This window comes from Bos indicus x Bos taurus, chromosome 19, assembly GCF_003369695.1.
Source record: "Bos indicus x Bos taurus breed Angus x Brahman F1 hybrid chromosome 19, Bos_hybrid_MaternalHap_v2.0, whole genome shotgun sequence".
Lineage (NCBI taxonomy): Eukaryota > Metazoa > Chordata > Mammalia > Artiodactyla > Bovidae > Bos > Bos indicus x Bos taurus.
In genome coordinates this window covers 40795463-40811965 of record NC_040094.1, presented here as the reverse complement: position 1 = coordinate 40811965, position 16503 = coordinate 40795463, and the positions used below count along the sequence as shown (strand labels likewise).

Sequence of the window (16503 nt, the reverse complement as noted above, 5' to 3'; positions counted from 1 at the left end):
TGCCTGCTTCCTTGTCCTTATTGAGGCAGCCTTGGTCTTTGAGGGAGGCAAGTTCTAGGTCTTTGAACTTCAATATGCAGATTCTCCCTTCCTGTCCTTTAATCCTGTTAATCCAGTGTTTAAAGTCTTCCTTCTGCCTACCCTCCCTAGCCAGAGGTCAGCAGGTTTAGGACTCACCAGAGATGATCAGTAAATGACAAATGGGGCAAATGATTAATAAAGGCATTTGGGTCTGTCTTCCACACCATGCACACATGGGTTTTTCTTTTCAGTATGTTTAAAATTTTCCATCAGAAAGTTTTAAGGGAAGGGGATTGGGAGGAAAAAAAAGGAATGAAATAAAACATGGTCTAATATCACTTACTTAAGAAGTACATATAAAGTTGGTTTTCTACATGGAAAAAAAATACACAGAAAATTAAGTTTCAGGTAGATTATAAACCTAAAAATGAAACAAGATTTTAATTCAACTACATTTAAAAAAATAAAGCCGTATAACCTCATTGTTCAAGAATAGCCGTAGTTGAGCAGCTTAGGGCAAGAGTTGCTTATCCATATTGCCAGGGTGTTTGCCTCACAGGTTTGGCCAGCTCAGCTCAGCTTGTCTCAGGGGTTCCAGCGACTTGCTGCTGAGCAGAAACATGAGCCTGGGGCCTGCTTGTAGGACCCATGATGGTTTGGCTCTTCACCTGAACCCTGGTGAAGCATCTGAGGATTTTAAAAAGGCTACTGGTGAACACAGGACCCCAAAGAACCAGGCTGGCACCAGTCTCCTCCTCTTGAGCAGGGTACCTCTGGGCCTAGGTCAGAACCAGGTAGTAGCCATCTAGATTCTGCACTGAAAGCAGTTTAAAAAAGAAGGGGCTCTAGTGGGATGAGACAGACCCCCAACCTACTGTGCTGTTCCCAAACATCAAAGCAGCCTGTGGTACATCTGCCACATCAAATGTTCTTCCAGGGCCCGAGTCCAGCTCTTTAGGACCTCCCTGGGTACAGGAGCAGAGAGGAGGGAGAGAGGACAGACAGTGAATAACTAGGACCACCAGCCTGCTGATCGGAAGTGCTGTGCTCCAGGTGATGTCCAGCAAGCACCTGCCATTGTGACCTGTATGACTGTTGGGTTGCGGCAGTGTGGTGGGGAGAGCAAGGGCTTTCCCTCTCCTAATAACTGCCTCAAACCAGGGCATTTTTCCCTCATGAGAATATTGTTAACTTTTTACTGAGCAATGAGTAGCTGTTCTTAGCTATATGACTGTTGTTTTGACGCAAAGCTAGCATGGAGCAGATGTTCACCAGTTGGTTGGGGCACAGTACCCACAACACACCTTCAAGGAAACTTTCAGTCTCATTTAAGAGATGGTATAAGACAATCTTAACCTTTCTAGGGCCTGCCAGGCACACAACCTCTCCCTCTAAAATCCCTACCTTTCTTCACCACAGCCACAAAGTACGATTCATCCTTAAGATTCTGAGCCACCTGCAAGGGAGAAGGGGTCACTAAGACAATTCTGTTCTTAGAACCAAACAGAACAAGCTAGGGCAGAGACAGCGAGACTGGGCCTGAGGTTGGAAGAGTATTCAAGCCGCCTTCCAACCTCATGGGACTGTGCAGGGAACCACTGCCTACTTTACCTGGTCACTGAGGAGAATGAGGATGCCCCCGGGGCCCTGATGGAAAAGACGGTGGACCTGATTGGCTGGGAGGGCCAGGAGTTCAGCCAGTTTCCCCAGGAGCTCTATAGCACTGAGTTCATCCAGGGAGATCTCTTGATAAAAGCCTGGGGGTGTGGGCAGCACAGGGGCAAGAGTCAGTGGGGGGTGCCACTGCCCAGAGGGCAAAGTAACAGCTCATTGGGAGGTGCCCAGATGGGGAGAAGGAGTAAAGGAAAAAAGTTTATAAATTCACTTCCATTTTCACCTCCCATTCCTTACCTCTGGCAAGGCCTCAAATTGAGAGGAACCTCCAGTTTAAAGAAGCGATGGGACGCTGTATGAATGACTGAAGCCCAAATGCAGTAACAAGATTATAGTGTTCTAATCCCTTGTACTAACAGAATGACAAATTGGATGATATTTGTGGAATCAGAGTGTAGAGCATGGAGGAATAAACCCAGGGAAACATACTGGAAGGAGAAGACTAGTCAAATTACAGAAGATGAGAATGCCAAGGGCATGCTGGGTCCCAGACCAGAAGAGGTTTCATGCAGCTACGCCTGGCTTTCTTTTGTTTTCTCAAGACCCCAGAACCTCACCTGAGTCAGGGTTCTTAGGAACCTCATCGTCTTGCCTACAGGTCTCCTGAGCAACATATAAGGTCAGCTGGTGTCGGATCGGCCTGGGCCAAGAGAAAAGTCTACGTTCAAACCTGAACTAACAGGTCCCAGTTTTAGCCCCTTTGGGAGAACCCCACCTCCTCCCAGGTGTCTAGGGAGAGGGGTCACCAAGATTTAGTGAATGCTGGACCCTGTGGGGAGAGGAGAGGAGAAAAATCCACCTGTACCCCCAGAAACAGTGATGTACACCGGATGGGCACAGAAAGAAGTCACAGCAGCCTGACTTAAGCCCAACTCTGCTAGCCTTGCTCTGGCCTCAGGCAGCAGGTTGCTGTCCTCAGGTCTCTTACTGTCCTCCTGAGTTTCTTTCTTTGTAAAAAGACGTGGGGTTGAGTAGTTTTTCAGGTGCCTTCCACTTAAACATTCTATGAAACAGGACTGCAGCTGAGTTGGTAAGTGCCACTACACTGGCAGGGCTTCCCAGGTGGCACTAGTGGTACAGAACCTGCCTGCCAATGCAGGAGACAGACAAATTCGATCCCTGGGTTGGGGAAGATCCCCTGGAGAAGGGCGTGGCAACCAACTCCAATATTTTTTTTTTTTCAACTCCAGTATTCTTGCCTGGAGAATCCCATGGACAGAGGAGCCTGGCAGGCTACAGTTCATAGGGTTGCAAAGCGTCAGAGGTGACTGAAGTGACTTAGCACGCACACACTACAGTGAAAAGGGAACCCTGGTTGGCAATGCCCAGCACCTGGCTCTGAGAGTATTGAAAAGGCGGATCCCGTCAGCAGCTCCACAGATCTGAATAAGGTCCTGGGGAGTAAGCTTCAGCAGATCAGTGCCTGAGAAATCAGACAGGGCTAGATTAGGGGAAGAGAGGCCAGAGACCAAGGGTGGCAAGGGATACGATCCACTATTAGTCTACAAATAGCCCTAGTATATCCAGACGTGGGGGTCAGACTTGGATTCAAATTCCACCTCTGCCACTGGCTAGATATGTGCCCTTGGGCAAGTTATTTAGCCTCTCTGAGCCCTGTCCTCAGGGGTAATGTATAAATTGTATGAGATAATCCACAAGAAGAGAGCCTAGCAAGCATTATGCTGTGTCAACAATTAGTTCTAAATAAAAGTTAGTTGAAGGACACAGAGCAAGCCAGGACAGACAGGCTTCCTGCCTGAGTGCCCTCAGTCCCCTCCAGGTCTGGTCCCTACCTGTGGACCAGATCCCAGCCTCACCAGTGAAACTGGCCAGCAACCGCCAGTAGCTGGAGAACCAGTGCCGATGAGCAACCACTGCTGTGTCTCTAGGACGGAGGCTCCGGGGTTCAGACCCTGAGGCATAAAGAGTGGTCCAAGTGACACCATGGTCCCATGGACTGAGAACAAGGTGGAGGGGAAACATCCCTGCCCTTGGGGGTCCCAAGTCTGAGAAGGGAGGCTCATCCTGCCCAAGGGACGTGCCCAATGCCATCAGGCAACCATTTTGCGATCTGTGGCCATACCACATCTGTCCACCAGGGGGCAGGGCCACCCTATTATGGAGAAAGAGGGAACTGCTGAGAAGGCTTTGGAAGAGTTGGGGGTAGGGGGAAGACTCACAAGAGCTAGGCTGCCCCCCAAGGTGTCCAAGGCGAATGATGGTGAGGAGCAGAGCCTATGGGGGAGCAGGGAGTCTGGCTCAGAGGAGCAGGGTGGCCAGTCTCCTACCCCCACTTCCCTAGGCCTGTCCTGGTGTCACCCAGTTGTTCCCCAGAAGCTCCCTCAGTGGCACCCCTGGGCCTGCCCCTCGCTGGCCTCCTGAGTTGAGGGCTTCTCTCTTCACTCTCACCCCAGGGGCTGATAGGAGGTGTTTATCCTGCCTCACCTCTCCGGGGACAGGAGCTTGCAGGAGTGGGGAGAGGTCAGAGCAAAAGGGCTCAGAGGCAGGTGGGCCCCTGAAACGAGCTCTGGCCACGGTGAACACTGTGGGGCAAACAAACAGCAAGGTTAGCCTGGACATTCAGGAGTGCAGTGGTGACTGTTGGCAGGCCTTGGGCCAAACTTGGTCCCTGCCCCAGGAGCCCCTCACAGGTAGATCAGATTTCCACACAATGAAGAGAGTTAAACTAGCCTCAGGTCTGGCTGGGGAGTTGGGGAACTTCTGGAGGAGCTACAGCAGCAAGGGAGATGCACCAGGAAGAGGGAGCAGAAGTCCGGTAGTCGCAGCAGCAGGGCACAGGAGAGGCAGGCTGTGAGCGTCTGCTCCTGGGAACCGTCAACTATAGGCACTGCAGTTTGTCCTCGCAGGAAACGGGGACTCACTGGTGTGTATGTGGGGGTGCTGATGATCATGCAGCAGCCGCAACACCTGAGGCCTCAGTTTCCGCACGTGTACAATGAGGATGTTTTCTCCCCCCCGGCCCCCACTGCCCAGCACACGTACCTCCATGAAGATGGTGCTCTCACAGGCTGTCTGATACTTGTTTCTCTCATGCACGGGCTGTTTCTCAATCTTCTCCCGGTCAGTTTTCAGTTTCCGGTCAGCTCCTTTGGGCTGCAGGAGGATGACAAGGAAATGTCAGCATTCCCCTCCTTACCTGCCCACTTCTCATGACAGGAAGGGCTCTGAGAAAGAGACCAAGCCCCATCCATCTGTGTACAGAGAAGGAAACAGTCCCAGGTCCAGGGTCTGCAGGCTGAGTGAGGGTCTACCCCAATGCCAAGTCAGATCCACACAGCCAGCAAGGCAGGGTGACAGCCCTGAGAGGGAGGGAGGGAAGGAGGGGAAAGGGCCCCATGCTGCCCGCACCTTAAACACCTTGAGGAGGCAGCCAGCTGAATGCAGGTGCTCCAGCGGAAGCTCCTTGTCACTGGGCTTGAAAGTGTCGATCTGGAGGCAGAAGGGGACGCTTTTCTCCCCAACTTTTTTCCGAGTGAACTTGGTGCTGATGCAGTGAACCTGAGGTGGAAAAGAAGGGTGACTATCTAGGTCCTGCCCATATTCAAGGGATCTCACCTGAAACCTGCTACCTGTCTGCCACCTGTAAGCCACAGCAACTTTCCATCCCCAACCAGTGTCTATTCTTAAGGTATACCTTATTAGGTTCTTTCCCTGGTTCAAAATCCCTCAGTGTCTCCTTAAGACTATGAGACGAGAAGCAAAGTCCCTGACCGCAGCATTCAAGCACCTTAAAGAGACAAGCCTTTCTGCCTGGCTGCTCTTCCTCCCATCAATGAACCCACTGACCCATGCATCTAGCCTACTTATCACCCCAATACACCTGCATAGCTGTCCCTAGAGTCCTCTACTGGGAAAGCGCTCTCTGCTCACACTTGAGCCCATACATTCCATTCCAGGGTAAAGTTACCAGTTCAAAATTTATCTAAATTGAGTGTCCTGTATTTTATTTGCTAAACCTAGCAGTCTACTCTAGGAAGCCTTCCTGATCTGCACAACCACTACAGTGGTTGTGATTGCCTTCCTGCAATCTTGTGAAGAACAGTTAAAGAATCCAACTTTACAGGTAGGGAAGCTGAGGCTCGTAGAGATTACATTACCCAGGCAAGGTCCATGCCAAGAAGTACTGGAACTGAAATTGTGCCATATCCACCTGGCTCCTCGTCCAGGTGCTTAGAGTACAGAGGACATTCAAAAAAGGGACTTATATGTGAATTTTGACAATACTTTTTATTATAAAAGGAAATCTATTCAACATAGAAGATGCAAGGGGGCTTCCCTGGCAGCTCAGCTGGTAAAGAATCCGCCTGCAATGCAGGAGACCCCAGTTCAATCCCTGAGTTGGGAAGATCCCCTGTAGAAGGGATAGGCTACCCACACCTGTATTCTCGGGCTTCCCTGGTGGCTCAGATGGTAAAGAATCTGCCTGCAATGTGGAAGACCTGGGTTCATATCCCTGGGTTGGGAAGATTCCCTGGAGGAGGACATGGCAACCCACTCCAGTATTCTTGCCTGGCAGGCTACACAGTGCATCAGGTCGCAGAGTCAGGACTGAGCAACTAAGTACAGTACAGCACTGAAAAAGTACAAAGGATACGGGCATCTCCATCACCCCACCACTCACAGAGAGTACTGTTAACATTCAAGTATTGTTTCTTTCTATCTTTTCTCTGCGCAAGAAAAAAACACAACTTTTATATACACACACTTTTATTTTTGCAAAATAGAAATCAAACATTAAACACAAGTCTACATTCTGCCTTTACGTATGGGAAAGCAGTTTCTCTTGTCATGAAATATTTCCAAGACATCATTTTTTTTTCCAAGACATCATTATAATGGCTACACAATTTCCATTATAAACTACTAAACACCTATTTCAAAGTCCACCCTTATCTGATGGACATTTTGATTAATATCTTTTAATATAAAAAATGGCAGGGGCATGAATAGCTGCTAAAGCTATGTTTGTGTACTTATTCAGCACTGCATTTCTTGAGGTAGAACTACTGGGAAAATGAGTATGAATATTAAATTTAATAAAATTTGCCCACTTACAAAATGGATACATCAATTTGCATTCTTGGAGTATGAGGTTGTCTGTTTCTCTAAAGCTTACAAATAATAGTTTTTTAAGAGTCTTTGCCAGTTTGCATATGTGTGTGTGTGTGTGTGTGTAGTTGTTTAATCGTCAAGTCATGTATGACTCTTTGCAACACATGGACTGTAGCCTGCCATTCCTTTGTCCATGGGATTTCCCAGGCTAGAATACTGGAGTAGATTGCCATTTTCTTCTCCAGGGGATCTTCCTGACCCAGGGATTGAAGGCATATCTCCTGCATTGGCAGGTGGATTCTTTACCATTGAACCACCAAGGAAGCTGTGTGTGTGTGTACATATATACATGTAGTTTTAATTAGCATTATTAACATTTTGTGAGTTTGAACTGTCTACTTGTATTAGCAATTTGTATCTTTCTTTATAAATTGCTTATATCCTTTGCCAATTTTTCTATTGAGCTTTCATATACTTTTTCTTTTTAATGTATGAGAATTTTTTATATATTTAAAATATAACATCATGTATGTTATATGTGGCAACTGTTTTCCCCATGTGATGTCTCCTTTTAATCTTGCCTACACTTTGCAGACCATTACTTTCTATGAAGCTAAATTCTGTCCTGTGTCTTGTCATTTCTTCCATCACCTTAATGTTTAACAAGTCCTTCCCTACGGTGACATTCAAACAACATGTGTCCACCTTTGTTCCTCATGGTGCTTTCTGGAAGTGATTCATTCTTATTACCTCCTCTGACCTCCACCCAAGCTCACCTTTCTTTTCCATATAGGCTGCTGCCACCCTCATCTGACCTCCAGCCTCCTTCCTGTCCCAGCCTCAGACTCACGTGCAGGAAGAGAGAGGTCCTCTTGGTCGGGTCCCAATAAAACTCCACGGTGTTCAGTTGTGAGGGCAGCACTTGGGGTTCCAGCACCCCCACAGACAGAGGGATATCTGCAGGCACAGATTGGCAGGCAGGGAGCAGGGCTCAGCACCACCGCCCGCCCCATCCACAGGGGCCTCTAAGCCAGACAGCAGCCCTGAAGGGCCCTGGTCCCTCCCCAGTCACTTATGTCCAGGATACGGTCCCCAGGCCAGCTCCACCTCCAGCCGTCCAGCTGTTGCTGCTCAGTGTACTGCAGGCGCCGGTCGTGGAAAACCACACGCACCACGCTCTGTGGGCACAGGAGGGTGCCGTGGCATTTGGGAACCAGCTCCCACCTCTGGGACAAGCCAACCTTGCCAGCCTCTCCCTTACCTTCCCTCCCACCCACATGGGGCAAAAGGACTTAGAATAACTAGATCTGTGTCCAGAGGCCACCTGCCACTCAACAAGCAGTGAAACTGAGGAAGTAACCTAGAGCTTCAGTTTCCTCATCTGTAAAATGGAGGAGTTAATCCCTTTGCACTCAGTCACTCTTTCTTCACAGCACTTAGCAGTTTGCGATTTGTAAATCAACTTGTAATCGTATCTAAATTGTTCAATGACATGTTTGTCTCAGTAGAACGCAAGTCCCCAAGGAAAGAAGCCACATCTGTCTCTTTACCCCTGAATCTCTAGTGCATAGAACAGTTTCTGGCAAAGAACGGGAGCTAAATAAAAACTTTTTTTTTCCTGAGAGATGGAATCATGTGTGTGAATAATGCTATGTAAATGTATTTCTAAATCCTGGTTCTGCTATTTACTGGCTCTGTGTCCTTGAGAAAATAATACTTCATCTCACTGTGCCTTTTTCCTCAACAATTCCCGCCACCACTGAGCTGTTGTGAAGGTCAAATGAAAAGGTGGACGTGAGCGGGTTCTACTTGAGAATGACATCACTGTGGTGACACTGGCTTCCTGCCAGAGGGAGAGTCATAGCCAGCCTTTGCCAGTTCTGGGAGTGGAGGCACTTGCCTTCAGCAGCCGGGGCTCCTGAGTGGCATCGACCAGTTTGGGGTTGCAGAGCATCTGTACCTCATAGGACTGGCCTAGGAGAAATTGAGGGGAAGTGGGCACCCCTCTCAGGGGCAGAGAGGCTGCCTGCCACCCCCAGCCCACCCCAGGTCCAGCCTCCCACTAGCACCCCGCTCGCCCCTCTCCATCCCCAGGCCCAGAGCACCCTGGTTCACCTGTGCCAGCGAAGTGGCTGCACAGAGCACGTACTGGAACACGGGGCAGGGCTGCTCCGCTCGGGGGATGTTGGCCAGCTCTTCCTGAAAGAGGAAGGCACGGCTGGCTTCTGCCCTGTCCACCCCCTCCTCCAAGAGGCTTTGACTCTTTCTGCCAGATTCGCCCTCCAGGGAGCCTACAGTTTGCTGAAGCAGGTACCCCTGCAGCAGCCAGGGCCTAAGGGGTCCCCATTCAGCTGCTCTGGCCTCCAGCAGACATCCCTCAAGGTGCAAATCCCCAACACTACAATATTTGCAAACATCTGCCATCAATTTGGAGAAGGAAATGGCAACCCACTCCAGTATTCTTGGCCTGGAGAATTCCATGGACAGAGGAGCCTGGTGGGCTACAGTCCATGGGGTTGCAAAGAGTCAGACACGAATAAGCGACAAACACACACACACACACCAAATTGGGCTTCCCTGGTGGCTCAGAGGTTAAAGTGTCTGCCTCCAATGCAGGAGACCCGGGTTCCATCCCTGGGTCAGGAAGATCCCCTGGAGAAGGAAGTGGCAATTTGCAACCTCAAGGCTTGCCTGATGGCCAGTGACTGCCCAACATGTGTCCTGAGTGGGTGGGTGGTTAGGGTGCTTTGAGATGTCCTGGGACCCACTAAATTCCAGATACATTTGACCATTTCCCAGTGGGTTCGCAAAGAGTTGGATATGACTGAGCATGCACGCCCTGACCAACCACCCCCCAAGAGCAGGAAGCCCATAATCTTCAGCTTGAAACAGATGGCCCTACTGTGTCCATCACAAATCAGATCAGGGCCTTCCTCGGGGGCTGGAGGGAGGGGTTCTGGCCCTTACCTGAGCAAGCTGCTTAGCAGCCCACAGTACAGCTCCCTGGGGCTCGGCCACAGGTGCTCCAGCTGGTTGTGCCAAAACAGCATCTTGGAGAGCGAGCAGGACCAGCTGTGTCGCAGAGAGCTCAGCACTGGGTTGGGCTGGACCCCCTGGGCCATCCACCTGGGGCCCCAGGCTTTATACACAGGCAGGGACACACAGAAGGGTGGGGCAAGGCTTCGGCCCCTTATTGGCTGAGCAACCAGGGCTCCAGGAAACTCAGGACCTGTTAGGCAGCCCAAGCTGCCCAGGGGGGGAATGGAGAAATGATGTCCCTAGGGCTCCCCACCAATCATTAACTCAAAGGGGAGACAGTTTTGCAGCAAAACCAGTCACAGGGATGGATATCCACTAACCCCACCTTCAACGTTCCCCAAGAGGCCCAGGAACCATGAGGGGCACCCTGGAGCTAAGAGATTAGCTCCAGATACATAAGCCAAGTTGATTCCTGGAGACCGACTGCCTGGACCCCTCACAGGACGCTATGGGGGCTAGGAGCCTGACCACTCCAGGAGACAGGACAAACAGACACACAGCGTCACGTGGACCTACAAAGGGCCTTTGCTCCCCCTGGCCTCCCCCTGGCTGCCCCCCAGCCTCCCCCCATAGAGGGGCAGTGATGGCCCAGCACCTGTCCTGTCACTGGGGGCTGCCTGGCTAGGGGACTGGAGTTTACAGAATATAGTCCAGCTTGCTGTGGAGACAGCTCAGGGTGGTGATGGGAAGGAGAGCACACCCGTGAAGGGGGGTGGGCCTGGGAGTGCCCCCTCCCTGGGGAGGCAGAAGGAGAGGGGGTCCAGCTGGGCGCTCTGCCCTGGGGCGTGGGGCAGGCTGTGTTTGTGGATGGCCCCCTCCCCAGGAAGGCAGAAGGGGAGGGGGTCCAGCTGGGCGCTCTGCCCTGGGGTGTGGAGCAGGCTGTGTTTGTGGATGGCTCCCTTCCTCGGGCTCAGCTCCCGTTGTCACTGTGCACAGTCAGCCCCGGCCCGCTGCCCCCACCTCCCACTACTGTATTTGGTGTAAACAGATAAGGGCGTTTGAGAGAGCAGACACAGGGCTCCAAAGATGTGGCCTGACCTCCTGTGACCCTAACTATCAAGGCTTTGTGATTCTGGCAACCCCTCCTCAGAGGAAGGGAGAAGGAAAACCAAAGAGTATGCCGCCCTCCCCGCCAACCCCCACTCCCCCCACACACACACAATGGGCTGGGTTCCTCCAGGTACCTGGCCCCCCAGTCCTGTACCTACATTCTTCTCCTATGAAGCCAGACCAAAGGAGAAAAGGGGATGGGAACATTCCTGCCAATGGGGGCCAAAGAAACTTTGAGTCCCCAAGATCCCCATTAAGACCCCTAAGACTTCAAGACTCACCCATTGCCCAAAGCTGGATTCAAGGCCAGAAGATCCCCACCATGGGACCCTCCAAGGCTGGACAGAGCAAGATACCAAGAAAGCCAGAGGAAGGGGCTAGGAAGGGTGAGGAGGCAGGGCGTGGCCCTGGTCTGGGTGGAGCAGGATGAGGAAGTGCCAGTGGGGTGAAGGAATGAGTAGGTGGTGGGAGGTGGTTTGTTATGGAGGATGGAAGTAGAAAAGGCGGAGACTGGTGTGGACCCCTCAGAGGACACCACCAGGAGCTGGTCTGGGGAGGGGGACTGCACCACAGGCATGCAGTATCTTAATTCCCCCTTGAGTGACCGAACCCCTGCGCCCTGTAATGGAAGGCTTAGCTGGACCGGCAGAGAAGTCCCAAAGCATGATATGTTTTTTTAAGGTGGATTTTTTTTCACATCCAAACAGCTCTATCATTGTCTAGGCATGGCATAACTCGATCCTAATAATACCCTTGGGGTTATTCCTTACCCTAAGCCAAGGAAGTAACTTTTTTTTTCTGTAAAAATTGCTAAGGAATAATTCACTGTCCTTCTCCTCTAACCAAAATGTATTGTTTTGTTTTGTCTTTTATCCCAGGCAACATTCTAACCTGGAGAGTTAGAGTGTAAAGCCTACTGCTCCCTCAGAAGAAGAGGGGCTGAGAGGAGTGTCCCTCATCCATTCACTGAACCTACCTAGTAGTAGTAAGTGAAAGTCGCTCAGTCGTGTCTCTTTGAGACCCCAGGGACTGTAGACTGCTTGGCTCCTCTGTCCATGGAATTCTCCAGGCCAGAATACTGGAGTGGATAGCTGTTCCCTTCTCCAGGCAGGGACTCTTCCTGACCCAGGGATCGAAGTGTGGTCTCCTGCATTGCAGGTGGATTCTTTACCAGCTGGGCTACAATTATAGGCCAGTAGTAGTAGGGTGATTTCTTTTCCCAACAAACTGTTTCTGAGGCTTCTAGGTACGCAACTCCACAAGGCATCATACTGAACAGCAGCCCCTAGAGTTTGAGGAGGCACAGACCTGTCTTTGAGTCCCCAGCCTTGTATTCCTGAGAGTTCTTCTCACCATTAGGAAGTCTCACGTTGGAAAGGTACTCGGTTCATGTTTCAAAGTTACCGCCTCCTTTTTTTATATACAATATATTTTAAAATCATTTATTTATTTTTGGCTGCACTTTGGTGCTGGGCGTGGGCTTTCTCTAGTTGTGGAGAGTGGGGGCTACTCTTCGTTGCAATGCGCAAGCTTGTGGCCCTGGGGCTTAGTTGCCCCATGGCGTGACTCATGTCCCCTGCATTGGCACACGGATTCTGAACCCTCAACCACCAAGGAAGTCCACTGTCTCCTTCTTAAAACCCTTCTGCCACCCGGCCAGTTGGCATTTATGTTCTCCATGTGTCTCAGCCCTTCACCAAATTCCTTCACAGCAGTCATCTGACATGCAGTTTATTCTTTGTTCACTTTGCTTAATGTCTGTTTTCCTATCAGAGTGGAAGTCCCTTGAAAGTAGAGACTAAGAGATGGGTTAGTGTTTAGGTTGAAGAGTATGTTTCTCGAGATAGACCCTGAGTGCAAGCACAGCTGTGTGGCTTTGGGTAAGAAACTAAACCTTTCTGAGGTTCGTGCTGAAACTATAAAAAGGGGATGATGAGAACCTCTACCCCACAGGGCTGGGTAATAATGAATGAGATGATAATTGAGCGCTCAGTAAATGTAGGTGTCTTTTTATTTATTTATTGTGGGCTCACTGCACAGTGTGTGGGATCAGGATCTCAAGTCCCTGACCAGGGGACCAGGGGACAGAACCCACATCACCTAGAGTGGAAATGGGGAGTCTTAACTAATGGACTGCCAGCAAAGTCCCAATATAGATGTCCTTTTCTCTATATATTTCCAGTGCCTAGTCCATTATACAGGTTAATTTATTTAACACTTGAAAGTGTAGGTTTATTTATATAACACACAAATGTAGAGGGTCTGCTTATTTAACAAACAGTTCTTTAGTGTTCAGTGTGACTTCAGAGTGCTTTTCCATCTACCTTCTAAGGTAAATGCTATTTGTTTCTATTATTCTATTATCACTGCCTCCCTCCCCCCAATTATACAGATGGGGAAACTGAGGGTCCAAGAAATTAAGTTGCTACCTCAAGGTCACACAGCTAAGACAAGACACAGCCAGGGTTTGAACCCAGGCTGCCTGAACTACTACCCTTTCTCCTAATGACCATACTGTATGACACACTCTGCCTGACAAATGTGTATGGAATTCTGAAACGAGTCTCCAAGCAACACTCCAACTAGAGGAGCTGGAGAGTAAGGCCTACTCCCCCTCCTGCAAAGAAAGGGGCTGATGTGGGGATTTGAATGATAAGTGCATTCATTTATTCAACAGCTCTCAAAGAAGTATTGGACCCTGGAACCTGGATTCTGATGAGGGACTTCTGACCTTTCTGAGCTTCAGCCTCTCCAGCTGCAAAATGGGGACAAAATGCTTTCTGTTCCACTCCTGGCCCGTGAGCTCTGAAGATGGCCAAATATGAATGACAGTGGCTGGGCTGCTGCGGTTGGTTTTGTAGAATGGGGGTTGGGGGACTAATGATGGCAGAGAGACAGGATACAGGATTGTGATTTCCTCAGGTGTGGCTATGACTTGAGAATTCCCTTGGGATGAGTAGCAGTGAAGGCTGCAAGGAAACAGCTTTTCTAGGGTATTCGATCTTCCAGGTCCCACTGCATCTTACGACCACCTCTTGAGATAAGAAGGTCCCAATTACAGTCTGTGCAATTTGCCCAAGGTTATTAGCTAGTGGCCAATACTTTGGCCACCTGATGAGAAGAACTGACTCATTGGAAAAGACCCTGATGCTGGGGAAGATTTGAAGGCAGGAGGAGAAGGGGACGACAGAGGATGAAATGGCATCACTGACTCGATGGACATGAGTTTGAGCAAGCTCTGAGAATTGATGATGGACAGGGAAGCCTGGCACACGTGCTGTGGTCCATGGAATCGCAAAGAATCAGACATGACTGAGCAACTGAACTGAACTGATTAGCTAGTGAGAGTGGGCTGGACCCTGAGTCACCTCACTGCCATGCACCCAGGCCAAAACAAGACTCGTTCCTGGCCATCCCCTTAGAAGGCTCTTAGCCCACTACTCTGGCTCTGTTTCCATGTTGCTGCCCCTGGGAACCAGAGAGATGTTCCTGTGACACAAGAATGACCATACCATCATCACTCTTGGTGACATTCTCAAGCTGGGCTATGAAAACTCCTGGGTAACCACACCCATCTTCAGGCATCAGTGGTACACAGTGGTTAGTGCTTGTTAAAAAATTTTTTTGGCTGTGCTAGGTCTTCACCATGGCATTCGGGCTTTCTCTAGTTGCGATACATGGGCTTAATTGCCTCATGGCATGCGGGGTCTTAGCTCTGCGACCAGGGATTGAACCTGAGTTCCCTGCATTGGAAGATGGATTCTTAACCACTGGAGCATCAGGGAAAGTGCCTAAAATCATTTTTTAGTGGGAAAACTAATATGGATATTCTTGGATTCAAAAGCAAGGCTTTCACAAACACTTAATATAGAGCCTTGTCTTTAAATTCCTTTCCAGTCCTGGGTGAACCACTCTGCCCACCTGCTCCTTCCTCATGCCCCATGGTACCCCTAGATTGTTCACCTGGGTTCCCATGAATGAGTCTGAGAAGCCTGTTTGTGCAGGAAAACCCGTCTTCCTGGCCCAGCATCCACAGCCATTGGCCCACTTTCTTCTGCCTTTCCCTCTCGCCACTCCCCTTCTCCCTTGCTTACAGTCCTGCACTTCCAGAACAGTCTGTTCTATTTCACGCCTGGGCTTTGCCCAGGCTGTTCCCTCTGCCTTCCAGCCCTCTTGATGGCCTCTGTCAGCTCAGCTCAAGGCACATCTCTGTCCCCACTGCTCCCTACCCCCAAGTCTGTTCAGAGGGAACCCCTGTATTGTTGGCACTCTCTGGGTCAGGATTTACAAGAGGGCTTCAAAGGCAGTAAACAAGGACCTCCGGAGCCCAAAGCCTCTCTAGGCATTTAGTAGGACCCCATGGTTTAGATGTCACAAATGTAGACTCTTAAAGGCCCCACCTACATCTGCTAAATCGCTTCAGTCATGTCTGACTCTTGGCGACTCTATGGACTGTAGCCTGCCAGGCTCTGCTATCCATGGGATTATCCCAGCAAGAGTACTTGAGTGGGTTGCCATTTTCTCCTCCAGGGGATCTTCCTGACGCAGGGATCGAACTTGCCTCACTTGTGTCTCCAGCATTGGCAAGCAAGTCCTTTTACCACTGGCGCCCCCTGGGAAGCCCACCTACACGCTCCTATCCGAAAGATATACAGTGCTAGTTTCTGTGTGGCCTGCAGGGGGCGGTGTGGGTCCAGGCTGGCCCCGGGAACTCCAGCTGCTGTTTCAACAGTCTAGACAACCAGCCAGAAAATCTCTGCCCTGAAGGAGTTAATAAGCTGAACACTAAGGGAGGAGTTTTAGGCGGGCCCCATCCTGCCTGCCTCAACCTCTCTTTAACATCATCACCCTCATCGCTTCTCGGCCTTTTGGCTAAGATCAAGTGTAGTCACATCATCACCCTCATGCTTCTTTCACTTAATAAAGCCAGTCACCCTCACCTCTAACACCCGGATCCAGTTCCTTCCAGACTTCATCCTCCGGCTTTCCCACCAGGTCTCAGGGGCAGTCTGCACCCCAGTGTGTGCCCAGGGCCCCTCTGCAGCAAAAGATCCTCCCTTAAGAGTTTGGGGGCCCCCAGTGCTCATATCTCCAAAAGTCTAACCCCTAACAGCCCCACCCCATCCACTGGGCTCCACCTCTTTGCTCACCCCAAAGTGATGACATTGCTGTTGCCTTGGTAACAGATGCTTTGTGGGTGGGTATGGGGAGACTTCAGGACATCAGAGGCATGGGGGAGGGGGCTGGGCAAACTGGTATAGGGCCTGGGAGGGGCAGCCGGGGGTTATGACTTCCCCACCACAGGCCGCCATCAGCCTTATGTCCCCAGCCTCAAGGAGAACAGAAACCGCATAGAAGGGGCATCTTCTTGGAAAGAGAGGCGTTCTCATTGGAGGAGAGGGAAACATCCCCCTCCCGAGAAAACAGGTCTTCAGGACAGTTCAGCCTGGTGGGGTGGGGGAGGGGCTGCACATACTGGAGCCCATGTTGTGCCCCTCCAGGGAGCCTGAGGCACAGAGGGAGGGGACCGCTCACTCAGGGCGCGTTAGGGACAGTGCCACAGGCAGTGGAAGGGTGGCTGTATGCCAGTGTCCCGAGCTCCAAGGGGTGGAGAGGCCCTCCTCCAGGCCCTGGGGACCTTGCTGT

The 16503-nt window shown here is 50.6% G+C and overlaps 1 protein-coding gene across 1 annotated transcript; it reads right to left on the bottom strand.

The window, feature by feature from the left end:
- Positions 1 to 800: 800 nt before the first annotated feature.
- On the bottom strand, positions 801 to 9890 carry LOC113878321 (transcription factor CP2-like protein 1). Its single transcript, XM_027519340.1, has 15 exons — positions 9736 to 9890; positions 8832 to 9100; positions 8669 to 8742; positions 7841 to 7946; positions 7619 to 7725; positions 5065 to 5214; positions 4578 to 4809; positions 4141 to 4238; positions 3876 to 3930; positions 3489 to 3608; positions 3028 to 3118; positions 2253 to 2335; positions 1633 to 1778; positions 1426 to 1477; positions 801 to 838 (listed from the first exon to the last, which is right to left on the bottom strand). Exons 1-15 carry the CDS (start codon positions 9888 to 9890, stop codon positions 801 to 803), a joined length of 1776 nt encoding a protein of 591 aa, XP_027375141.1.
- Positions 9891 to 16503: the final 6613 nt, after the last annotated feature.